This window comes from Lytechinus pictus, chromosome 8 (assembly GCF_037042905.1).
Source record: "Lytechinus pictus isolate F3 Inbred chromosome 8, Lp3.0, whole genome shotgun sequence".
NCBI lineage: Eukaryota > Metazoa > Echinodermata > Echinoidea > Temnopleuroida > Toxopneustidae > Lytechinus > Lytechinus pictus.
The window spans coordinates 19,626,170-19,652,530 of NC_087252.1; the positions used below are offsets into that span (position 1 = coordinate 19,626,170).

A 26,361-nucleotide genomic window follows, 5' to 3' on the forward strand; every position below is an offset into this window, starting at 1 on the left:
CGGTTATACATGAATGATTATGGATCATTACATGCAATAATGCAATATTTTCAGACCTTCCTGTAATTATTGAAGAGTAGCATGCAACACATGATCATGAATTATTTCATATTTTTGCCTAAATACTGAAAATAAATTGCCTATAATGCAATATCTTAGCGACATTACGGGAAGGCGGGGTAAGTTGAGCCAAAGAGTATAAATTGAGCCACCACCCCAGGCCAATAATGAATGAGTCGGACATCGTGGTGGTGTCATATGACCCAATGCATAACCCCTAACCCTACCACATTGTTTGCAACATTTAAACAGAGAGTAGTTTTTCAGAGCATGGACGCACTACTCTGACTAGTAGGTCCATGCTCAGAGGGAAAATACAAATTTTAGCCAAAAAAATTGTTAGTCCAGGTATAGATCCTCATTCTTGTCATAGTCTTTTAAATGATGGGTACATAAAGAATGTGTGGATGTGAAAATATCCCATGAAGTTTGGACCGGGGTAAGTTGAGCCAGCCAACATGGGGCAAGTTGAGCCATGGTAATTCATATGGTAGTGTAAAAAAAATCCTTTAAAAGACAATTTATTGATATGCAGGCAAAAGGGGCCAATTTCGCCAGACAGTTGTTTAACTTTTAGTGGATGTTAGTATTTATAGAGAATTAGCAAGTGGAAAGACTTTTAAATAATAATAAAAAAACTTTTACGTTAGTTCTTGTCCCATAGCTTTTCACATTGTTTTTGTGGTTCAACTTACCCTAGAAGGTGGCTCAACTACCCATGGGTGGGGCAAGTTGAGCCATTTGACATCTTTTGTTTCAAAGGTGACAGTGCCTTTCAATGTGGGGGTAGAAAGTTTCATATAGGTAAAACAATGTTTCTAAAGAATTAAATTTGAAGGCATTGTACTTATTTCTACACTGTTAGAAAATTCATCCTTAAAATAAAATAAATTCCTGCAGCAGAGTCTCGAGAACACCTGTAATCTTACCAGATTGCGTAATCTTACAGGATTTTGGTATTTGGTGTATGGAATCTTACAAATTTCCTTAAATAAAACACCCTTTTTCCTTTTTAACAGACCTGTTCTGTTAAATTGCAGAAAAAATCCTGTTTTCTGAATTTACAGAATGATTTTGTTATTGCTTTCTGCAAAATCTTCTGTTTTCTTTCTGTAAAATCACGGTTTTTTTTAACAGTTTAGATTGTTAGTTATATCAGTCCTTACATGCAAAAAGCAAAAAATTGCTCATCTTACAGGGGCCGCACTTTTTTCCAAAACCGTGTGCAAAAACGTAAAAATGACCATATTATTGTGATTTTTCTGCATGGTCAGCCCCCCCCCACTTTAAAAACCGTTCCGCGGCCCCTGTCTTACCTTGCCACCCCTAAATATTTCTGAGGCGCTTGGTATATCACTGTACATCAAAAATAGAGAACTTTTGTCATTTCGTAATTAATGATATCTAAATGCTGGAAATTTAGATAGATGCTACGTGAGTTATCATATTATTGCTAACAAAAATACTTTTTCGAACATTTTTTCCTCAGGCGATGAATATATAAAACGCTTCTTTTGGAAAGATCCATTTCCAGATGCATCTGAAGGGAATTTTATTGAAATGTCGTTTGAGGATGGGTCTTTTTCATGGAATCCACAGTCATCTGGTGAAAAGAATGGCGTAATCTGTCAGTACGGTAAATTTATAGAAATTATCATTGACAATTATCAAAATTAGCAGTTACTAGTATGCTTGGTGCTATCGTTCACGCCAGTGGCATTATGTCTTCAGGTCTTGTATATATACGATGCAAAGTATTTCTGCGAGTTGCCGTGAGAGCGCGAAGTGAGCTATCCCTGCAGTAATGTTTAATCGATAAATCCAGCGGGAAATCAAGGCGCAATACTGGACCATTTTTTACTATTTTGTTATTGTTACTGTTTTAATCATTATTATATGTTATTACCATTGATATTATTTGATATTATTTATTAATATCAAAGCTATTTATCACTATCATTATTATTAGTAGTAGCATCATCATCACCATCATTATTTACTTCCTTATTTATAGGTCGGGGGCTTCTAGGGTTTTTAGTTTAATTTTTTTTCTCATTTCTAACAGAACAATACAAATATCCATAGAAATACAATTATAATAAACTGAAGTATAATAAGCAAAATCAAAGTCATGGGTCCATATAGGGAAGAGAGTGGATAAATGGTAAACACATTAAATTACCCCCCCCCCCCCCCCCCCCCATTGGAAAAACTGTCCCCTACATGGACAAGGAATTTCCCTTCTGGTCGGCTAAAAAATGAGTACCGGTAGGAAGTAATTCCTTAAAAAGCTGTGTGCGCTATGAACGGCTAGCTTAGCCGGGTAATATAGGAGCGCCTTGAGCACCTAACAAGGTGGATATGTGCGCAATATAAATATCCTATATTATTATTATTATTATTAAAACGATTAGTTTGGAAAGTGGAACCAAAATAGCGAATGGTTTATTTATGCGTGAATCGTGGGAAGGAAATTTAACCGTTACGTTATATATTGCTTAGCAGTTAATAGGGCCTATATTTATCTATGCTTAGGTCAGTCTTGCCAACATGCCGGGCTCAACCAATCGGACACAGTTCTAGATTACATGGGCATCTGTTTTCAATTCATGAATGTATCAAACAATTGGGATGATGGAGTGAAAACATGCAATCGGAGCGGGGGATTCTTGGCTGAAATACTCGACAATAGCACAAATACGTTATTGGTAGAACGCGCCCTTGATCTGAGGAAAAATATTGGAAACACGGCGTGGTGGATAGGTGGATATGATGCAGACGACAGCGAAAGATCCTGGTATTGGTCTGACAGTAAGTAAGATATGATTATGATTTATCTGCATTCTCAGTGACGATCGTAAATATTAGCAGCACTCTGAGAGCCCAGTTTGTAACCAAAGTTGTTTTTCTCTAATGTCTCGTTGTTCTATAATACATTCTGATGCGGATTTGGATCTTGTGGCATACAAATTGATATTATGCGTTCAAAGATTATAATTTGTCCGTTCAGGACAGCTCTCCCGGAGGACAACTTCCCCGTAAGACAGCCCCCGGGGACAACTCCCCCGTAGGTCAGCTGCCCCGAGGACAACTCCCCCGTAGGACAACTTCCCCGAGGACAACTCCCCGTGTAGGACAACTCCCCTACGGAGAAGTTGTTAATTGTAAATTATTCTGACTGACTTCTGAATGAAATTGGGCGGGAAAATAGCACCTTGAGCATCGGTCATAAATTGATAATAGCTGTATAAAAGTCTTTTATCATCATCATCACCATCAGTTTATTATAGCAAGGTTAGTACAATAGGTTCATGCAACGGCTAAAGCTCACATGATTATAAAAAAAAATTGCTCCCCTCTTCAAAGAAATCTTGGATCCGTGCCTGTATTCCAGGGTATATTTTAATATATTTTGGCAAACAAAGAAAGACTAGGCGTATAGGAGTGGCCGCGCCTGTCAGATGAGTGTATGGCTAATCCATCCGTATTATTTTATATATGGCTAAAGTACGTATACTAAAATGGAATAAAACAAAATCATCCTTTCATTTAAAAAAAAACCTGTGCACCAATTACCTTCGCTCACACGTAAATTATGCTCAATCGATATAACAATAAAAGAAAATGCCTTTTCCTTCTCTTCTCTTCCCCTCCCTTTCCCCTTATCCTTCATCCACTCTCTTTCTCATATTTCCCCTGTTATTTTCATCCATCTCCTTCCTCCTTTACTCATGAAATCTAAAACCGCTACATGTGATTGAGTTGAAGCGTGTAATACATACATACAAAACGATAAAGCTGATGTAAGTTTCAAGAACAACTAGAAACGATTTGCAAATACTATGTTTTATTTTAAAGTTCACAAAACAAGTATAGTATAGTATAGTAGTATTTGCCGTATAAAAAATACAAAACGGATTGATAGCCCATGTTCAGTCTTGTCGACATGACAATACTGTTCTTCCATGGGGGTCCATATACAATAAAAGTAAACACATATGAAATAAGCATAGCATATACGGTAAATAAAAAAAAATCAGCTGAATTTCAAGACAAATTGTACTGTTTGAAATAGCTTTTTTCATGTGGAAGATTTTAAATCAGCACGAGATGTGCTCGGGAAAGTCTGCAGAGTCTCCATTTTGGGTCCTATAGTACGGGAGATGTCTTCGGGAGAGTTGCCCTGCGGGGCAATTGTGCTAGGGTCAGTTGTCCTACCGGGGTTGTCATCGGGGGAGCTGTCTTATGGGGGAACTGTCCTCGGGGGAGCTGTCCTACAGGGAAGTTGTGCCCGGGGAGCTGTCCTATACGTGGGAACTGTCCTCGGGGGAGCTGTCCTACTGGACGTTTGTCCTATAGGGGAGTTGTCCCCGGAAGAGTCGACCTCTGTCACAGTGGCTTTTGTCCTCTGGGGAAGCTGTCCTCCGGGGTAGCTGTCATCAAGGGGAGCAGTCCTCCGGGAGAGCTGTCCTTTGGGAGTAGTCCTAGAACCCTAATTTGTAGTATGTTAAGATTTATTCCGACATGTCCTAATTTGATAGAGTGAAGCTCGGACCTGAATAATCCCACTCACTTGCTTACCACTTACGTTCTTACAGTAACAATGACAATGAAAAATAATGGTAATTTTAGCAATAAAGATAATAATAATGAGAATAATTAACAATGTTAGTAATGCTGAGCATTATTGTGATAGTAGTGGTATCAATAAAAAGAAAACACCAATAGCAACGATAACCACAACAGTGACACGACAATTGCTCCGGTCTTAATATCTCACAGGGCAATGGGTTAGAGTTAGGATTGTTACAGAGTTTTTGGTTCAGAATAATGCAGTGATAAGGATTAGGGTTTATTTAGTTTTGGAGGTTATATTTTATGTTTAATTTAACGGGCATATAAATTGCAGCCTTAGTAAATGTCATGGAACCATAACAACAATCACAAAAATTGCCATATTTCTATTAATATTATAATACGACCTAAACTGATAGTAGCGTGACGTCACTTTCACAGGGGACACGATCGCAATATTAGCTTACACATTGGTTTCCGTACAGGTGTATATCATAAAAAGAAGGATATTGCACATGTACGGTCTTAATCGTTTTCTCTTTTTTTATCACTAACTTTGTTTTATTCAGAAACCCGAGTCATATATAACGCATGGTACAGTGGCAGACCGGATAAGAACAATCATGATTGTGTAGAAATGAAGGAAAATCATGATTACAAATGGGATGATTCATCTTGTAGCAAAATGAGAAAGACATTGTGTCAAATAGGCAAGTAATGTCACTATTTATTTTTTATATTACATTATATGTACACACTAAGAAATAAAGGTTCAAAATTGAACCCCGAAAGGTTGATGCAAAATCAGCACCCTCAGTGGGTGCAAAAATTGAACCCCTGGTTGGGGTTCATTTTTGCACCCTGCGGGTTCAAAACTGCGCCCCTAAATTTTAAATTGAACCCCTAGGGGTGCAGTTTTGAACCCGCAGGGTGCAAAAATGAACCCCAACCAGGGGTTCAATTTTTTAACCCCAATCAGGGGTTCGATTTTTGAACCCATAGGGTGCTGATTTTGCATCAACCTTTCGGGGTTTAATTTTGAACCTTTATTTCTTAGTGTGTATATATATATTCATATATATTGCTAGTCGACGTAGTCTATAATCGTTACTGAGGGAAAAACGAAATGGCTAGCATCGTAATGTTGATACTATACTCGCTGGGCAAATCTTCACGGAGAGGGGAATAGCTACAGTTTACACGTACGTGTCTAGAGCTGATGATTGTTTTAAATCTATACATTATAGTCCACCAAGAAGAAAAAAGAAGAAGAATCATAATTATAATGATTGAAATAAAGATGATTATTAGATAAGAAAGTATACACATAGAAATAAATATGTAGAAAGAGAAATAAATAAGGAAAATAAACGAAAAAAATCAATCATAATCCCTCATTGACGCTAATTGGCTTATCGTATATAGACGTTATTTTAAGATCGAGTATTAGTTTAAGTGTTCGTTGTTGTTATTTTTTCATTTTGTAAGGTAGACCTTTATACATTTGATTAAATCATTGTTTGCAGGGCTTCCTGCCTGCGGAGACCCAGGTCAACCTTTACATGGGAATCGTTTACCAGACGATAGAACAACTTACCTGGACGGAGCGACTCTTCATTTCAGCTGTAACGAAGGCTTTATATTATCAGGGGAAGAGATCCTAACGTGCATGACGAATGGCTCATGGAATCACTCAAGACCATTTTGTGAAGGTATATTAAAAAAATTCAATTCACGCAAATAAAAAAGAGTCTTAAAGGATTGCAGTACATATTTACTCAGGAAGGAAAGGATCCATTATTGAAAATATCTTTCCGTAAGTGCATGGTGATGATTATGTTTTATCATTTCATTTGCAAAGAATACCGTATTGTGGATGGCGTAACTTTGAATCACCAACAACGGGACTTTTTACAGAGGAACGCTGTGGGGGTAAATTGCCACTTCGTCCACTGCCAACTCGTCCACTCACCACATGGTCTACCGCCATTTAGTCTAATGCCATTCCGTCCATCAACGTTTCGTCTAACAACCATTTGGTTCAATAACCATTTGGTCCAATCATTACTTCGTCTAATGACCAGTTCGTCTATTACCATTTCTTCTAATAACCAGTTGGTATAATGCCCATTTTCTTTTCATTCATTTGGCACAATAAACACTTTAGTTTAATTAGGCCAAATGGTATGAGGACTAAATGGCTACAGGACCAACTGGTCATTAGACGGAATTGCATTAGACTGAATGAAGGTAGACCATGTGGTGATTTGACGAACTGATGGTAGACAAAATGAAAGTTGACGAGTTGGCAATTGGACGAATTGGCATTAGACGAATTGGAAATAAACCGGTGTGGGATATTGCTATGCAAATATGGTATTAAACTATACTGTCAGGCATGTAACCAGGATTTTCTATGAGGGGGTTCCGAATTATAAAGAGTGTACCTTTCTAGCTCATGATCATTTCCGTTACTCCCTGGGGCGGATCCAGTTTTTTCTAACACGGGGGGGGTGCAGAAAGAAATCAAACACTTTCCCCGATCGACCGCTTAAATAAACAGGGTAAGCTCATTTTTTAATATTTGATGTATTCAGACCTGAGAAGTAAACTGTCAGACCAGGAACGAAGAAAGTATTATCAATGCCCAGAATCCCTTGAATAATAGGAAAGTACATACTCAATTCATGCAAGTAAATCATGGCTTGAAAAAGTTAATGATTTTCTTAGAGTAGTAACTGTTCTTAGAATAAATTTAATAAGAATAAATAAGTTGTGAAGGGCTCCATGATGCGAAGATAGAGTATTCGAAAATGAAAAAAAAATGTTGGCCGACATCACCTGGCAGTCTTAATGTGATTTAGAAAAAATTAGCCAGCCCTCTGACGGTGCACGTCTCTGATGACTTTCTAAATTTACATTTTTTTTTAAAAAGCTGTTAAATGTGAAGGAATGCCGCTAAATGTTACTCGAGCATCAAAAAGCATGGTACAATCAGCATATTATCGAGACACAACCGTATATACATGTGATGACGGTTATATTCCTGACAACGTGCCAATCAGCTTCTGTCAACATACAGGCAATTGGAGTATTCCTAACTTTACATGTTCAGGTAAGTCCGTTATATTATGTTGGAAGCATTTCATGAAAGAAATAGATTTGGTTCCAAAAGAAACTGATCAAACGATTACAATGGCACTGCACATTTTCCTCTCAGTCAAAATTAACAATATCTTCACACAGGCTAGTTACATTAATCTTTACTAAGCACATTTCAATGATTAATCACAGAGGGGCTGTAGCCCCTCTCCTCAATTGTTGTCTGAATGCAAAGTCACAAAAATGGCAAAAGATAGACCCATGAAATGAGATGTGACTAAACAAACTTCCCACCCCATTTTATTTCAGGACGTTCACTTCAAAATTTAGAATTACACAGAATGTTCTGAATCAAATGTCACAAAGTGCTAGACTAAGTAGACATAATCTAAAAGTATTCTTACAACAATGCAGCTACGGAGAAGTTGAAGGAGGCGAAATAATACTCTCTTCTCACTCATTCAGCACTTTTTCGCCTCTCGATTTGCCCTAAATGTTCTCTTTCTCGTCCATTTCCATTATTTTGTCTTCATTTTACTAATCGACTAGTTCATTTCATTACTACTTACATAGTGAACCATTAGCCTCCGTACAAGTTGGCTAATTATTTGTTTTATTTCCATACCAGCTCTTAGTCCGTGTTACAGTAACCCATGTTTGAATGGAGGAACATGTAGTGTGAACGGATCGTCACTCATCTGTACGTGCCCCGAAGGATACATTGGAACAACATGTGATGAAGGTAAGATCTTTTAAACATGGACATATATAAAACATGATAAAATGGTGAAATTTATCCTTATCAAATGATTGATCTATAACATTACCAGTCATTTATCTTATCTGTAAGGAAAAATTGACTAATAACTGATAGCAATGTCTAGCTCTATTCACGGTCATGTTTAATGTGTTTCTTTCTTTTTGTAGGTAAGTATAGGGCTTATATAAATAACATATTTTGAATTTGTTCATTTGTTACCGGTTTCTATTCTTTGATTGTTACTATATCGAAGACCATAATGATATCATTAATGTTGCAAAGTATTTAACAAGTCATGCATGTCACAGTCTACATCATTTTGTCATGACAGAGTTCGACCCATGTGATAGCAATCCATGTATAAATGGTGGATCGTGTTTTGAAAGTGGATCATCGTTCAGTTGTACATGTTCATCCGACTACACTGGTCCAACGTGCGATGAAGGTAAGTCACTAAATATTTTGATTGATTGATTGATTGATTGATTGATTGATTGATTGATTGATTGATTGATTGATTGATTGGTTGATTGATTGATTGATTGATTGATTGATTGATTGATTGATTGATTGATTGATTGATTGATTGATGGATGGATGGATGAATGGATTGATTGATAGATTGATGAATTGATTGATTGATTGATTGATTGATTGATTGATGGATGGATGGATGGATGGATGGATGGATGGATTGATAGATTGATGAATTGATTGGTTGATTGATTGATTGATTGATTGATTGATTGGTTGATTGATTGATTGATTGATTGATTGATTGATTGATTGATTGATTGATGGATTGATGGATGGATGGATGAATGGATTGATTGATAGATTGATGAATTGATTGATTGATTGATTGATTGATTGATTGATGGATTGATGGATGGATGGATGAATGGATTGATTGATAGATTGATGAATTGATTGATTGATTGATTGATTGATTGATTGATTGATGGATGGATGGATGGATGGATGGATGGATGGATTGATAGATTGATGAATTGATTGGTTGGTTGATTGATTGATTGGTCGATTAGTAAACTGAATGATTTATTGATAAATTGATAGGCTGATTTGTTGTGTGATTTGAGTTTTGATCTAGTTATTCTGCTTAAGTTCTAGTTTTAGTATCACCCCCCCTGAACCCCCCTAAAAATCAATGAATTAAGAAACTTGTCCCTTTATTAATAAAACATTACCCATCTGGGCCCCGTTGCATAAAAATTACTATTATGGTAACTTTCATGGAACTCTTGACTTTGATTGGCTGATGAGCATTGTTACCATGGTAGTTGCTATTGGAGGGCAAAGTTACCATAATAAAAGCTTTTATGCCACGGAGAAATGAATTCGAACCACTGATCCCAAAACATGAAACAAATATCAGATTATCATTTCATCATAGTTTTAGTTTGTGTCACATATAGTTTACTAACTCTCTCAAAGGTAGATTTTATTTAGATTTTAAATTTCAGTTCATACCGGTTAAGAACGGGTTAACATATGAAATATATGGTTCCATTGTATACCCTTTTACGAATGTATGGTCACAATATGTACTCTATGATCACGAACATTTATTTCCCAAATCTCATTCGTTTGCGATATTTGTCCTTTGAATTTATTTTCAAAATAAATTTAGCTCTTGGATGTGTGGACATATAAAACTAAATTTGCACAAAACTTTTTGTTCTTATTCTAAGTTTCAAAATCGTTTTTTATAACTAAATAGCTCAACACTGTTTTCATAAGCATATAACACCAGGAATGTTGCATATATTTGTTTCTAATATTGCTCTAGAAATACCAATGACAACAACTGTCCATTCATCGACTTCATCTTCTATCTCAAAGTTTACTAAAACCACTGGATCACTCACAGGTTTGCATATAGTTGAAATATAGATTACCCTTCCCATTAGAACACAATTAGAAGATCATCCATTGGCTTAATGAACAACCTATTTCGTCTTCCTGTCGTCATTTTAATATACCAGTACGCTAAGATCTAATATTCATTGAAGACGAACAATAGATTCAAATTTCAAATGATATAAAGAGAATAAAGTCAATCATTCTTTTTGTGTGTGTTTCATTCTTATGGGGAAAAAAGCTTTCATTCTGTAGGTTTTATGTTAAAAAACACAATTTCCTAGTAGAATCCTTGCTTGCGTCATCTTCTTTATTGATTTAGATATTTTTCCCTCTTAAAAAAATGAAATAGTAAATCAACATTTGAAAGATTGGAGTGACAACCTTTAATGAATATTGAATTTACTAATCTATATGGCTCGACCCAAACATCTAAATTGTTGGACCCAATAAACACACAATTGTACCCACTTAATTAAAACGACTTTTCTTTAGTCTGTAATCTTCAAGCTTTCGTATGATGCCAGTATTGGCCCTATTTGTGAATAATAGAAAACAAATATAAGCAAACTTTTAGCATGATGCTGTGTGCTTTTATGCTTTAAGTTTTCTTCTAGTAAAAAATCATGCATGCATTATCTTCTGAATTGTTTTAGAGCTTCTTGCATCAACGACTTATTCATCAAGTTCGCTTTTAACATCATCAGCTTTCACCACTTGGCATTCCACAAAACAAGCACAAACAACTGAAGCAATAACAGGTTTGAGTGTAATAGACTATATTCTCTGAAGTTATGTCGGAACTATGTTCGGACTACAGGAATTTCTGTTACACCCTTTCCAAGAATTATAGGCTTCGTATATTGATAAGCCTACCTCACTAGCCACGTCAGAGTTATGACAAAGATCTTTACTTAGTTTCAGATAGTTTTTCGAGATTTAAGGTTATGCAAATCGGTAATTTGAAATTTCATATCACCAAAATCATTTTCAACGTTTTCTGGTTTCACTAATTAGGAATATTATTACAAAGGATCTCATTAAAACGAGAAAAATAATTGAAAATGCATTTATGTCAAAGACTGAAAGAACCTTTGCGGTCATTATTCTGAAAGTGAATGTTTGTCAGGAGCTGGCGAATCTCATTCAAGCAAAGAAGGAACCCGTAAATGTCCGACATACACTGTTTAAAACCCTGATTTTACAGGAAAAATTATTTTGCAGAAAGCAATAACAGAATCATTCTGTAAATTCATATAACAGGAATTTTCTGCAATTTAACAGAACAGATCTGTTTAAAAAGGGGAAAAGGGTGTTTCATTTAAGGAAATCTGTAAGGTTCCATACACCAAATACCAATTTCATATAATTTTACATGATATAATGTAAGATTACGCAATCTGGTAAGATTACAGGTGGTTCTCGAGACTCTTCTGCAGGAACTTCTTTTATGTTAAGGATACATTTTCTAACAGTGTATGGGCTAATATGATAATTGTATATCTACATGTATATTATTGTTAGTATTGCGACAATAAAAGAGGAATCGGAAGCAACTTTGTAGTTGTGATCAATACTTTATTTAACCGTAATCAAGTCAAGAGTCGGACGAACGTGTAGCCGCATAACTGACGCAGATGGCGCTATACCAAGATACAAATCAACTGGCGTAATCACTTTTTCCTTATGTAAATGAAAAGAATTTTGCAAAGATCCAAAGCGAAAAGCTTTGTAAAAGTATTGTCATATTATAAAGGTGTAAACTCGCAAACAACTGCAAAGCAAATGCGCAAACATTAACGCGAAGACATACCCACTAATGGGACTTCAAACAAAACCCAAAATAATAACCAAAAAAATTAAATGCGCAGCATAATTTATCACAAGCGCAAAAATGCGCAGCAATTGGTAAAAGGCGAACTAGCTGGAGTAAGAAGAGGTATTCGTTTGGTAAGGTGTGAATCCTGAAAGCAATAAACTATCAAATTAAAATCAAAACATTTAAATCGAGCTGGCTTGTTGTTTTTGTCTGTTCGTTCGCCGAAAAAAAAAAAAACTAGACGCATTAAGGAACCCATTAGCACACATAGATACACTCATAAAGGTAAAGCGTACGAAAATGCATAAAAAAAACAAAAGATATACATGAAAAAACAGTGTCCATCAGCGAGAGTCCATCAGTAAAGGGCAAGCTGGACAAGGCACAGGCAATTGGGGGGGGGGCATAAATGCAGGCCAAAGTCAATCACAAATGTAGTCGCTAAAATACGAAGGGGGGACACGACGGCGTAAGGGATACCGCCGGCCATTATTGGGGGCAGTGACGTCAAAAGGCCCTGGGGGATCTGACTGACCAGAAAGTGAAAGGGAAGGACTAACATCAGGGTGAGAAAGTTCGTGAGGAATATCAGGGGGGTCAGGAGGGGGGCAAGGGACACCCGGCACATCAGTAACGTCAGAGGCATTAGGCAAGCATTGTGAGTCATCCGCTGGAGTGGGACTGGCTAACTCCTCATCACGGTGGTCGTCGTCGTCATCAGAAACCCTCGGTCGAAAAGGATGAGAGGTAGGAATCCCTGGGGGGACCTTCAAGCAATCCGAGCGCCGGACACGGTATGACGTAGAACGTAGTTGGCTCCCAACAAACTTGCGAATGTTGCACCAATCGTTGTCGACACTGCAGACAAGGTTAGCGAGGTCTGGCCTGGGTCTTAGTCCGGTCCGAGCGCAGGTAGACAAGGTCACCAACGTGAACAAGAGACTCTCCCATCGAAGATAGGCGTTTGGGTGCCTTCGATTCCATACTGGGGCCATGGTTGGAGAGCCGTTTCTCATGTTGATTGGTAATAACGTCCATGTCACGCAACGGAATCTGTTCACTTGTGAATTGGTCACGCTGGGTCCAAAGCTCACGAGCAGAAAGGAACGCCACGGATACGGCTGTTAAGACGTGCGGTAGCCAGAGCAAGCGCAAGTGGAGTAACAGGACCACCACGGGGATCATCACGAAGCAGCTCATCTTCCAGCTCACGGACAGCCTTCTCAGCGACAGGATTCTTGTTGATGTTCTTGGCACGGCCAATCTCCAAAGTGATGCCTTGACTGCGTAAAGACTCATCGTGTTGGAGAGCAGAAAATCCTGGCGCAGGGTCAGTGCGGACGACAGATGGAGGGCCATCAAGTGGCCTGAGAGGTGCGCATAGCTGAAGGAGGGCTGTGCGGAGAGTCTCCTTGCGTTCATCTGGAATCAAAGCGCTTACAGTATAAGAAGTGACACTCTCCCTGAGGATGAAAACGAGTTGGCGGGAACGCTTGATGACATCCGCAGCAAAAGACACCCCAATGACACATGGAGGGTCACCTGTAGACTGGGGAGTAGCAACACGAGGAACATTCTGGAGGGAAAGACAGCTGTGACAACCGACAGTCACCTGTTGAATTGCTGCATCAAGATCCAGGGCATAGAAATACCGTGAGACAACCTGCTTGAGTTGGTGTGATGTGGGGTGACCAAGTTGAAGATGTAGGGCAGTGAGAATCCCCTGTAGCACATTGCGAGGAATGACGATACACTCCTGCTGTGGCAAGAATGCATGATCCCGGCGGACGACCAGTAAGCCATCACGGGCGATGGTGGCAACCTGGAGATATCGCTTCACATCACGGATACCTGTCAACTTCTTCGATGGGCGAGTACCCTGAGTAAGGTGGGCATGGGCACGGCGGAGGGCCGGACAATCAGACTGAATCTTACCCCACGCGTGACGAGATGTGAAAGGGAGGCGTATCTTCCCTGAGAGGATGTCAGCAACAGACGTAAGATGGACAACAGAGTCTTCCATCCGTGAAATGAAAGTACAGATCTGGCATCGAACATCATGGCATGGGGGAGCATTCCTACTCGCGAAGTCAGATGGGACATTAGCGGAGCCCGCCAGGTGACGTAAGGAAACCTGGTATCTGCTAATGGTTGCCAAAAAGGTAGAAACCCGTGGACTGGCAGAAAACTCACCACGACACAATTTCTCATAAGCCTGAACACAAGGTTTGCTGTCAGTAAGAATGCAGACAGGGTGGTGAGACTGGATGATGTACGGGCTGAAATGCTTGGTGGCAGCAGCAATGGACAGTGCTTCTACTTCACAAGGTAACCATGTGATTTGACGACCACGGAGCTTCGCGCTGAAGAAACCTGCGACGAAAGGCGTCCGGTCTCTTGTGAAGTACATGGTAGCACCGAGACCATGGTTCTTCACGGATCCATCAGTGACAATCCATAGCTGATCAGATGGCCGGGGTAAAGTAACCGTACGAGTAGACTTGATGCCGGACTGGGCTTTGTTGAAGGCATCATGAAGCTCATCTGTCCAGCAGATGCGGTCTTGAGATTTCATACCTGCAATCGATTCATCCAGGGGGCCCAGATAGGATGCGCAATTCGGGAGAACGCGAGCAAGCATCTTATAGGCTCCAATGAAAGACCGCATTCCCTTCACGGTTGAAGGGCATGAGCACGTTGACAAAGTTGTTATCCTATGAGGACTTGCTTTGAGGTTCCCTTCAGACCAAACCCACCCTAAAATAGTGGTGGTTTTTGGACAGACGGTAGTCTTAGATGGAGAAAGGTGAAGACCATTGGAGGCTAGTGCATGTAACACCCTGGACCAGTTATGCAAAAGGGCCTGCCAGGTGTCAGCACCACAGTACAAGTCGTCTGCAAGTTTGACAACAACACCTTCAAACAATAGATCTCCCAGCACTCGACACATCAACTCCTCCAATGCCGTCTCTGATCCCGGCATACCCATAGCACAACGGGTGTAAACTCTAATGCCGCGGAAAGGGGTAGCAACACCACAATACTTCATCGAATCCCGAGAGAGAGGTATTTGATAAAAGGCACTTGCAAGGTCAGATGCAATAATGTACTTCCACTGACCTATCTTTCTCAGAGTGGAATCAACATCAGGCAAAACTGAGGGCTGTGGCTTAGAGTAGCGCCCAACATCAGCAAAGGCTGTGACAAGACGAGAGCCGCCATTTGGCTTCTTCACAAGAAACGACGGGTTGACATATTCAACCGTAACACCAATATCCTCAGGGCGTGCAAAGACGCCAAGTTTCTCCAGGTCATCAAACTTTCCCTGCAATTCAACAAGCTTCTCCTGGGAATACAAGGGAAGGCGACCCTTGCGTTGTGGGGGCTGCACAGGACCCATGTTCACAACGGCCTTGAATGGACCAGATGCACCATTGTAACCCTTGAATGAAGGGCTAAACACACAATCATGTTCTGCATGAAGAGACTGAAAATCTCCCCTTGCCTTTGGGGGGAGGATACTATCAGGATCCACAATAACAGACTGAGAAGGCTGTGATAAGGTCGGCCCTCCCTGCACCACAGAGGGAAGGGCAGTCTGACTAGGAGGAATTTGCGCAACCTGACTGCCATCTGAGACAACCACTGGACAAACCTGACAAAGATGTTCATTGCGACGGATAACACAAGGACCGCGAGAGAGATTTGGGATGCGGATCCTACCAGCAACACTCGAGACAACACCTGGAGCCGGAAAGAATTCTGTGATCATTGGTGTAGGAGGGGAATCCGAGCGAGGCTCCAAGACAAGTGTCTCATCAGCAGAAAACTCAGGAGGTAGGGAAAACTCAAGAAATTCACCTGGCCAAATGGTGGTAGTTTGAGAAGGGGCACGAAGGACAAATGCGCGACGCACTGCATGACCAGCCTTAGGCTTATTACAGGAACCGTAACTAATCACAGTACCATCAGCCAAGGAAATCTCCCTCCTTGCTGGCCTGATGGCCACATCATTCCTTTCCATAAATGGAGTACCAGCCAAAACGTCAACATCAAGGTTCTCAATGACCAATCCTTCAAAGTGGAACTCATGACTGCCACGACAGACGGTGAAACGAGTTTCACCACAAACCTGCAGCGGAGAGGACCCATCAGCCTGATGAGCTGACTGGGTGGTGGAGGACACGTTACAACCTAATACTCGGGCCGTAGAAGCACGCATCATGTTCCCAGTAGCACCGCTGTCGAGGGTGATACGAACAGCATGATGATTATAAAATGCATCGAAATAAGGAGACTGGCGAACTTGGACACGCAGTGTGGAAGAGGTACCTCCACGGCCAGGGTCTGGTGACAAACAAGCCTCGTCACATGACTCCTGGGGGTCAACATCAAAGTTAAAATCATCAAAAATCTTGGCAACCTGCCTGGCCTTTGCCATGTACTGCCGATCGGAGTCTGGAAGGTAAGGACAGACACTCAAAAAATGGTCACTAGGACGGCCAGCCTGAACGCACAGTGGACACGATTTGGAAGACCTAGGACGGAACTTCGCTGGGGTTCGAGACTGAGTACGCCGGGGAGCAGTCTGACTACGACCACGAGGCGGAAAAGCCGCTGTACGCATTGCCCTGGAACATTCAACTGACTCCAAAAGACTAGTAAGGGCCTGAGAAATTTCAGGTTTGAGGGATGCAAGTGTGCGTGAACGGAGTTCTGTGCCGTACCTCTGCTTCACCACCTGGGGAAGGTCAGGGTGCAAAAGGCGAAGCCACTGCAGAACAATGAAATTCTCAATTGTAGGCGAAAGTTCTTCATCATCCAGGATGGGATCACCGTGATGGGTAATACCACCACCAGCCGTCAACAAATTGTCCTCGACAAAGGCAAGTAATCTCTGATATAAATCTTCTGGTCGCTCATCAGATTCCAGCTTTATCTCGCAAAAATCCAAAAAATGGGCACCTGTTGCCTGGAAGCCATAGTGAAGTCTAATAGTGGCCCAAATGTCATTCAAAGAAGTGGAATTGCAAACAATAGAATTTCTAGCGATGACGGGACAAAAATTAGCAATCTGACCGAGCATAGCCCGGAGGCGTCTGGAGAGTAAAAATCATGGTACTATACGTACCCTCACTCTCCAAACGCCTGGAGCGGCTTAGTATGCCTCGCTATAGAGGCTAGGATTACCCAAAAAATTTAGGTCTAGTTTCACCAATTTCTATTTTTTGTTAATCGCCCAAACTTTTGTACATGGGCAAGTTTTATGTTTACCCCCATTTTTTATCAAATTTGTATATTTTTATTTCTTTATTATTCTTAAAATGGAAGAAAATTAAGAGCAAGAGTATTCACTTACCCCGTCTGTTTACGTCGCCATTTTGCAGTCTTTTGTTATCGATACCTAGATACCAAACGCGTGCAGAGCTGCAACTTAAATTTTAAAATTACTTGCATTTGCCGATTAATATCACGATTCATAAAATATTTGTTTCGGTTAATAAATATCACATAAATCAATTTATGATATTTATTAACCGAAACAAATATTTTATGAATCTTGATATTAATCGGCAAATGCAAGTAATTTTAAAATTTAAGTTGCAGCTCTGCACGCGTTTGGTATCTAGGTATCGATAACAAAAGACTGCAAAATGGCGACGTAAACAGACGGGGTAAGTGAATACTCTTGCTCTTAATTTTCTTCCATTTTAAGAATAATAAAGAAATAAAAATATACAAATTTGATAAAAAATGGGGGTAAACATAAAACTTGCCCATGTACAAAAGTTTGGGCGATTAACAAAAAATAGAAATTGGTGAAACTAGACCTAAATTTTTTGGGTAATCCTAGCCTCTATAGCGAGGCATACTAAGCCGCTCCAGGCGTTTGGAGAGTGAGGGTACGTATAGTACCATGATTTTTACTCTCCAGACGCCTCCGGGCTAACCGAGCATAGATCAAGTAGGTTCGCTTTCTGTTGAGCAGTTTTGCGCAACTCTGAAGGAACAGAGGGATTGTCATCTATGAAACCCCTTGTGGGGTTAGCTTTTGTTTTCTTACCCCATGTTACCGACTCAGAAAGGAAGAAAGCGAAGTTAGGATCAAGATTCAAGGTGTACAAAAGATTCTGTCTCCATCCTTCAAAGGATGTAATTGATTCGACTTTACCCAAGCACCATTGCTTTGGTACTTTAGGCATACTGCACGCCATTGTAAGGCTGTGGGACCGACTCTAATTTCGGCTAGATCTAACCAACTACTCGTTCACGGTAAACTTACTTTTACGGTGCAACCGGCTGTTTTCCTTCTCAGCAAAGTCCTTCAAATATGGAATAAGAAAAAATTCAGGCGTGAGTGAATCCCATAAGCAGCCACCACGACAATAAAAGAGGAATCGGAAGCAACTTTGTAGTTGTGATCAATACTTTATTTAACCGTAATCAAGTCAAGAGTCGGACGAACGTGTAGCCGCATAACTGACGCAGATGGCGCTATACCAAGATACAAATCAACTGGCGTTGGATGTTTGTGAATTCAGGCTAATAATGACTAGTTCATGAAAACGACTCCTCGTTCCATGTTTCTCTTGCTTATAGGTTTTGTTTTTCTTTCCACTTTTTATTCAAGAAATTCCAGAGGGAAATCCGGCCCCGCTGGGAGGTAAGACCTGGTTGCCCTTGCTGCCCAGATTTCGTTATTAACATCCTTCTTATTATAATTTTTTTTATTAATATTATCATTATTATTATTATTATCAATATATAGCGCTTCTCATTAGATCCATATCGAAGCTCTTTACACTGTAGAAAATTTGAAACATACAAACAAAAGTGAAATAGAAATTATATGACAAAAATGTTTTTTTTTTATGTCACTGTAAATGGAGCTAGGTTGAATATGTTTTTTTCATGAGATAAGTCTTTACATTTGATCTGAATAATGTGACATGAGGGATAGAACGAAGGAAAGCTGGAAGAGAATTCCATCATCATCATCATTTTTATTGTCATTATTATTATTGTTGTTGTTGTTGATTTTATTGTTTGTCTGCAATAGCTTTGCAATAATGTTAATATCTTACGACGCAGCATCGTGTATATATTATTACGGAAATTCTATTTTGTAGTCAACTACCAACAGACATGGCAAAAGCCAAAGCAAGAATGTTGGTAAATATCCTATTGGCATGATGATAGATCAAACTTACCCTAAAATGGGATTGTCCAAAATGACGATACTGTTTCTGAGTGAGTGTCCGACCAAAAAATAAAGTTCAAACTCAACCAAACATTAGATTTTAGCAAATTATTTCATTATGAACATTTTCTTTCACCATGTTTTGTGAGATACATATTCACCAACACAATGATTATTTTGAGCAATCCTTTTAAGAGTATATTATATGATATTTCATGGTGTCATTGATTTTTTTTATCCTCTCTCTCTCTTAAAGCTATCGCAGCTGGCAGCTCAGTTGCAATTCTTTTCATCATAGTGTTTATCATCTTCACCGTCGTCTTTTTTCGAAGGTAAGCTATGCAGGGACTGATGAAGAACTCCTAAAAACCAGTTTAATTTTGATATTAAATGGCGCCCCCCCCCCCTCTCTCTCTCTCTCTCTCTCGCTCTGGTAAGTTTCGAAATATATATATACATTTTCTTTTACAATAATCATTCCAAGATATCTAAAAAGATATCGTTTTCATTGGATTTTTTAAGGCCATGGAGGTCCATGCTAAATTCTTTAATTTAGATGCAAATTATATTTTTCTGAAATCAGATTTATGGCTTCGCTCGCTATCTTACAAGTCCTGATTTTCCGAACATCCTATCCTTGGAAGCTCCTATCTTTTCAAATATCCTGCAATTTTAGAAATAAAATTTTTAAATCGCCATGTTAAAGGGCATATGCAGGTCTATAAACTTCTGAATATGCTAATTTCAACACGTGATAATTAATTCTTCAACGCGAAAAGTGTTAATCTAACGTTATATATTGTGTCAAATAGTAATATTTTCGCAACTGCAACGGTGACAGATTTAAGCGCACAAGCCCATGAAATGGAGAACACCTGGGAGATCTTTGTTTGAAGTTGGTTAACCGAAATAATTAACAGTTTCGTCCTGAGTTTGGGAGCTGACAAAAATTCAAATATGTCGTTTGTCCGGATTCAAGGACGAAGCGGCTGTTTTGATTCACCAATCTTTGACAAAGACTTCTCGCTTGTGCTTTGTCATGAAGAGCATTTGTCAATACATTTTCTATGTTCTTGAATCGATTCGTCTTGTGTCGTGGAAGCGAAAACTCATATGTCTCGATAAACACTGATCGTTCATCTTGCGTTGTTCTTTAATTTCTTTCCTGCAGGCATCGAACACCAAAACGTATTATAAAGGATGACGAAAACGAAATGGAAAACTACGCTGCGGTAGCAAACAGCTACGAAGAAAGCAAACCGGTAAACGGCACTCCTCACGAACCATACTATCTAACACTCGTACCCGAAAGTGATCACAATGGCGGTTCCGTGGATCACGTTGCTACGCAACCGCATCTTGGGAATGGCGGAGTCCATAAGGACCCAAACTATTTTGTTAAGGGCTTGAATGATTGGGCAGAAACTGATGCCAAGGAGGGTTTTGTAGACAATGTCTTGTATGAAGCGAGTGATGAACCAACAGTGAAGCCATCATCGTTGAGTTCGAACTGTCATAAAACATCAAATAGCCAGGGGATACTCTCATCAAATCACGTGATCGATGAACATCATGGATCACGTGATAATAAGAGCGATGCAACAAATGTGGACGAAGATGATTACATGATTGAGAATGAACTCTACAAGGCACAACCCCCGACAACTCCCCGCAGCCTTAATCTCGAGTCGGTGGGTGATCAGGGGACTGATGACGTTTACGAGAACCCTGATGAAAATATCTATACAGACTGTAAAGATGACGATATCCTGATTGAAAATGAGCTTTATGGCGTTCCGTCCCCGACGACCCCTCGCGCTCACAATCCCGACGCTGTGGTCGATAACGTCAATGACGCCGTTTATGAAGACCCTGACAAGACTAACTCGATAGTAGAGAACGGTGCTGCGACCCCATCAGCAACCCGGGCCGCTTATGAGAATCATACGGTCGTTGATGAGGTGAATGATGGGATTTATGAAGAGCTAAATGACGATGCTGATGCACCGCCTACTTCCCGCGTCGCTTATATCAACGAAGCGGTCGATGATGACGTTTATGAAGCAGTGGGTGATGCCGGTGAAATGGTTGACAACGAACTCTACATTCCTGCAACATAGGTCCTCCCCCGCCGCCATCATGACCATCCTTTGCTCGGCGCCGGGTCGATGATCACGGAATTCATGGCGTTTAGTCCTATAGAGGTTGTCGACGATGAAATTGGCAATTTAAGGATACGGGGCTGTTTTGCCGCCAAACTACCGCGCCGATGGGATAACGATGCATTCGTTAATGAGCCTACTAGGAGACAGTGTGGTCAAAGGCTAGACATTGGGAAGTTTTCACAACTCCTACGCAGACGCTTTCTGGAACGTAGAGAATCTATTGTGAAATGCCCGCCATGACAATGAAGTCTTTGTCGAGGGTCTGTGAATCAAAACAACAGCTCCGTCCGTGACTCTGGACAAACGGCATATTTGCCAGTTTTCGTCAGTTCTGAAACTTCGGACGAAACTGCTGTTCCAATTTATCAACCGTCGACAAAGACTTCTTTGTGACTTGACTAGTATTATCAATTAATTAATGTAGGATTCATTCTGCGTTGCTCGGCGAAAACTATGTAACAACGTCAAAAGCGAAACGAAGTGAACATGTGCTGATATTCTCGATATTTATGAAAACTGCTATTTACAAAAGGCGATTTGAATTCGAGTAACCGACTGTATATATGTAATCCGTCCAGAATTTATACTTTGAATTGTGATAATATAATAATAATTCAAATTATATTCTGGAACTCTTATATCTCAATTGTACATGTAAGGGAAAAAAGTTTGATTTTCTATTGCGCTTTCTTGTGTCATATGCTGAAACCGTTATGTGGACCTCTCTCATTTCTCTTTCCCTCGCTTGCTATTCAGTGTCTGCATCTTCCATTTTTCTGTTATTTCTCATTCTTCTCCCTTTTCTTTCCCTCCTGCTCCTTTTTCTCACTGTTCTCACTTTCTTGTTCCTCTTCATCCTCCTTCTTCCTCTTATTTTTCTTTTTCTTCTTCTCCTTCCTCGTCCTTTTGTTCCTTTTCCTCTTCTTCTTCTTACCCTTCTCCTTCTTCTTTTCCTCCTTCATATTCTTCTTCTTTTCCTCCTACCTCTTTGTGGTATTAATTTCCTTATCTTTCTTCTTCTGCTCATCCTCCATCTTCTCCTTTCTCTCCTCTCACACAACTATCTCATTATTCAGTACTAAAAAACCTTAAAAGAAATAGGTTATAAGCAACTAATTCAGTAGTGTTGTGATGCCGTATTTATTCATCGTCATCATTTGCCATTTTCATTTTGTACGAAATAACATATTAAGTCAGCGACAGTACTTTGACAATATCTTTTTTCTATGTACAAGTTCATTTACAATATAAAAAATGAAACTGGCATTAAAAAATAAACTTCTGTAACAGTCATTCGTGTTCAACAAAAAGCAACATGTTTGGCCTATAATTATATCAGTATAAATGTAATAAAAATGCAAGTTGAAACATAAATCTAAAAGTCGATGGGAATTTTGCATTTTGTTAAGTTGTGGTTAACAGGTACTTGTATGTACGTGATGCATGAATTAAGGAAAAACAATGCAGAAAGTATTTCCACTACTTATCTAATGAGGATAGCATGAAGGTTGCACAGAACAGATTCTTCTTGAAGTTTATGCATTACTTTAAACTTTAAATTCGAGTTGGAAAGAATAAGGCGGAAAGGCGTAAAAGATAAGCATGCCCTTAAATGTGACCTTTTAACTCTTCATCAGTATTTTGTAATATCTCAAATACCATTGTGCAAATAAAATTGAGACATCAAACATGAAACCATTCTCTTGAGTTAAACAACTGCGTCATTGGCAATGAAATATTTCATCCAAGTTTCTTCCAAATTTTGAGTACTGCTGTATAATGCATCTTTACAAATTACATGACATTAAATTTCATCATTATAGTTTGTGACACAATCAAATAATGCAGGACATATCCACATCAAGTAAAAACAAACCAAGCATGAAAAACTAAAAACTATTTGACAAAATAGATGTTATGAGCCACCTTCACATAAAGAGAACAATAAAATTCACGAGTAGCCACATAGAATAAACAAAAAGTAGCATAATACATAAAATAAAAATGTATGTACCCTGTAGTACGACTTTGGCACAATATATTAAGAGTATGTTCAATTCCATCAGAGTCACATCAAAATGTTTTCAAAAGACTTGATCAGGGTCAAGTTACCATTATGCCGTTGGTCCCCTGGTTGCTTGCTCACAGGCATTCATGCTTTCTTAGCAGTCAGGTAAAATAACCTCGGTATAACATAACATGGTACCTTTGCCATCCAATGCTAACTTTCATGAAATCCTTGATTCTGATCGGCCGATTAGCATTGTTACCATGGTAGTTACCACTGGATGGCAAGGTTACTATAATAGTCTGTTTTATGCAACAGAGCCCAGGAAAAGAAATGTGATGGAAATTTGTCTTTAGAATATCTCCCTGACTGACACATTAGACTCTGTGCGATGCAGGTCCATAAGTGTGTCAAAAGTGTTTCTGCATCAAACTTTTTATTTCCAAGGACAGGTTTCTCAGGATGGTAATCAATCTGACTCTAGGGAACTCCATAGGTACATGTGTTGTGGAATTATCATACTCCTATAGGATGTTTCAAAGTCAGGAGTTATGACAGTTTGGTGAAACTGACCCCTATCTTGAAGAAAGCTAAATGGGAACGTACTTCTAGTTTTGTAAGAAGGAAAATAATAAATAATGATAATAATAATAATTGGACTATGTCGTGCTGTTGGGTGCTCAAGGAGCTTTTCAGGAAATTGGAAAGGAGAGAAAAAGAAATGAATCAAAATGTTTTGTTAAATGATGAGGATAATTCTTTTAAAAAATAAATTATCAAGCATTCATAATATTTGAAATTCATTTTACCAAACTTCAATGAGAAATATCATACTCGGTTACAATTTTTACAAAAAAACCCAACAAATATAACCTGAATTTTATGTAAATAACAACAAATGGGAAAATTTAATGCCAGTTTAGTCCTCTGTAAGAATGCAAAAGTAAAATAAATGATATGTGCACATTCTCTTTGCACAAATTTTTTTATAAATCCTAATTAGGGCACTTATTTTGAAATTAAATGGTGTGACCATTTTGTTTTGTGAATCAAAGAGATGTTGATGGACATGAGATGGACCTGCCAAATTTTCACTCGAAATTCATTCACGCTTATCAGAAGAGTGCTTCTAAATTCAAATACAACTACAAAGGATGAATAAGCAATTAACGATGCTGTACAAAAAAGTAATGTAAAACTGGCATGTGTGACCCATTGAAGCTATCCTTCAAATCACGGTGGAAAATTTTCCGTATGATCTTTTTCTTCAAGCCCTTCTAATAAGTGGCTAGGAAACGGTAAATGTTATCCATTCAACTTTCTCGAAAGCCTAGTACATAAAACGGCTACAAAATGGTGTATTTGTACCCATTTTCAACAGCTCTGCCCACTGTGAATGAAGACCTAGACTTCATGAATACATTGTTTTCATGCATGTATATCAAAGTACTGATTTAGAATGCATGATTTGTGACATCAGCAGAAGAATATTTCAAACAATATGAGCCCGTAACACAAAGCTCTGCAATTGATCAGAGAACAAAATTTTATGATTGACCGTGTAGACCAGAATCTACAATCACTTTTGAAAATTAATCATAAGATCGATCACTAAGCTTTGCATCACATAACCCAGGAAATATGGTTGAGTTCAAGTCACAGGATTGTATTTTTTCTTTGTGATTTTGTATATTCAAAGGCTCCATTGTATTTATCTTTTTCATTCATCAAGCATATTGGTTGTGAATGGCAAGTTAAAGATAAATTCCAGTTTTGGTAACGATCTAAAAATGACTTTTTACAGAATCTAATATAATGACCACCTAAGTGTCTGTTTGTATGAATAAAAAATATGTGCCAAAGGATTCTGGAAGAAATTGTGTGATTGCTGAGAAATAAGCAAAATAAGCGCGGATTCGGTCACTTCCGTCGGGTCTTTATTTTAGCAATAATAATACACTGTCCCACGTGTGCCTATCTGTGTTGGTGATCTTCAGTGTGAACATTTTTCAGCGTAGATTTCAAGATTTCACAAAGTTCAGTTTATGTAACTGTACCAGATCTAGATCCTCTATGATATACTGACAATTAAGCCTTGTTTTACAGACTTTCTCATGAAATCAGTGTTTACTGCAAATACTGGAATTTCTCTTTAAGAGCATTCATTATGCCTTTCTTGATCTAAACTTTTGTTTATGCAAAAACAGAGCATTACCTTAATCTAGTAGATATCACACGAAAAATGACCTTCTGACAGAATGAGACATCATGTCACTTAAAACCTAATTGAAAGGTTTGGTATAAAAGTTGTCATCGGTCAATTATTAGGAATTAGAAGGATGTAGGAGTAACGAGATATTACAATATGAAGAATGTGTGACATTAAAATGTCACATTAATGCAACATGTTAATGTGTCACTTGAATGTCACGTTTACATTCCGCACCAATATGACCCACTAACATGTCACATTAATGTAACATATCAAATTGTCACTTGAAAGTCACATTCATATGACACACAAATACATCCCATTAACATATCACATTGATACATCACTTCACCATGTCACAATAATTTGTCAACATGTTACACATTGATTACATTTATCAATTAAGATACAGAAGTCAGGGCACTCATATCCAATACTGACTAAGAAATTAAACTTGGATAATAAGACTATTAATTTAGCTCTGGTCATTGTAATTCAAGCCCATATTACAATATAATTTAGATGTAATTTGGTCCATTATTGACATGATCCAATTGATATTCTGCCTTTCTATGGAA

General features: G+C 38.9%; 1 protein-coding gene across 6 annotated transcripts in view; it reads left to right on the top strand.

The window, feature by feature from the left end:
* Nucleotides 1-23,258, top strand: part of LOC129267062 (uncharacterized) — a 37,895-nt gene extending 14,637 nt beyond the window's left edge. Inside the window, exons 5-16 of one of the 6 annotated variants that reach the window (XM_064103727.1) lie at nt 1,550-1,696; nt 2,596-2,871; nt 5,205-5,345; nt 6,162-6,347; nt 7,571-7,750; nt 8,366-8,479; nt 8,829-8,942; nt 10,308-10,388; nt 11,035-11,139; nt 18,829-18,861; nt 19,655-19,730; nt 20,570-23,258. In XM_064103727.1, the coding sequence (XP_063959797.1) occupies nt 1,550-1,696; nt 2,596-2,871; nt 5,205-5,345; nt 6,162-6,347; nt 7,571-7,750; nt 8,366-8,479; nt 8,829-8,942; nt 10,308-10,388; nt 11,035-11,139; nt 18,829-18,861; nt 19,655-19,730; nt 20,570-21,518 (2,402 nt within the window). In that variant the 3' untranslated portion in view covers nt 21,519-23,258. The remainder of the gene's footprint in view (nt 1-1,549; nt 1,697-2,595; nt 2,872-5,204; nt 5,346-6,161; nt 6,348-7,570; nt 7,751-8,365; nt 8,480-8,828; nt 8,943-10,307; nt 10,389-11,034; nt 11,140-18,828; nt 18,862-19,654; nt 19,731-20,569) is intronic. The other 5 variants (XR_010294441.1, XM_064103728.1, XM_064103729.1 and 2 more) reach the window with 5 other exon arrangements.
* The last annotated feature ends 3,103 nt before the right edge of the window (nt 23,259-26,361 follow it).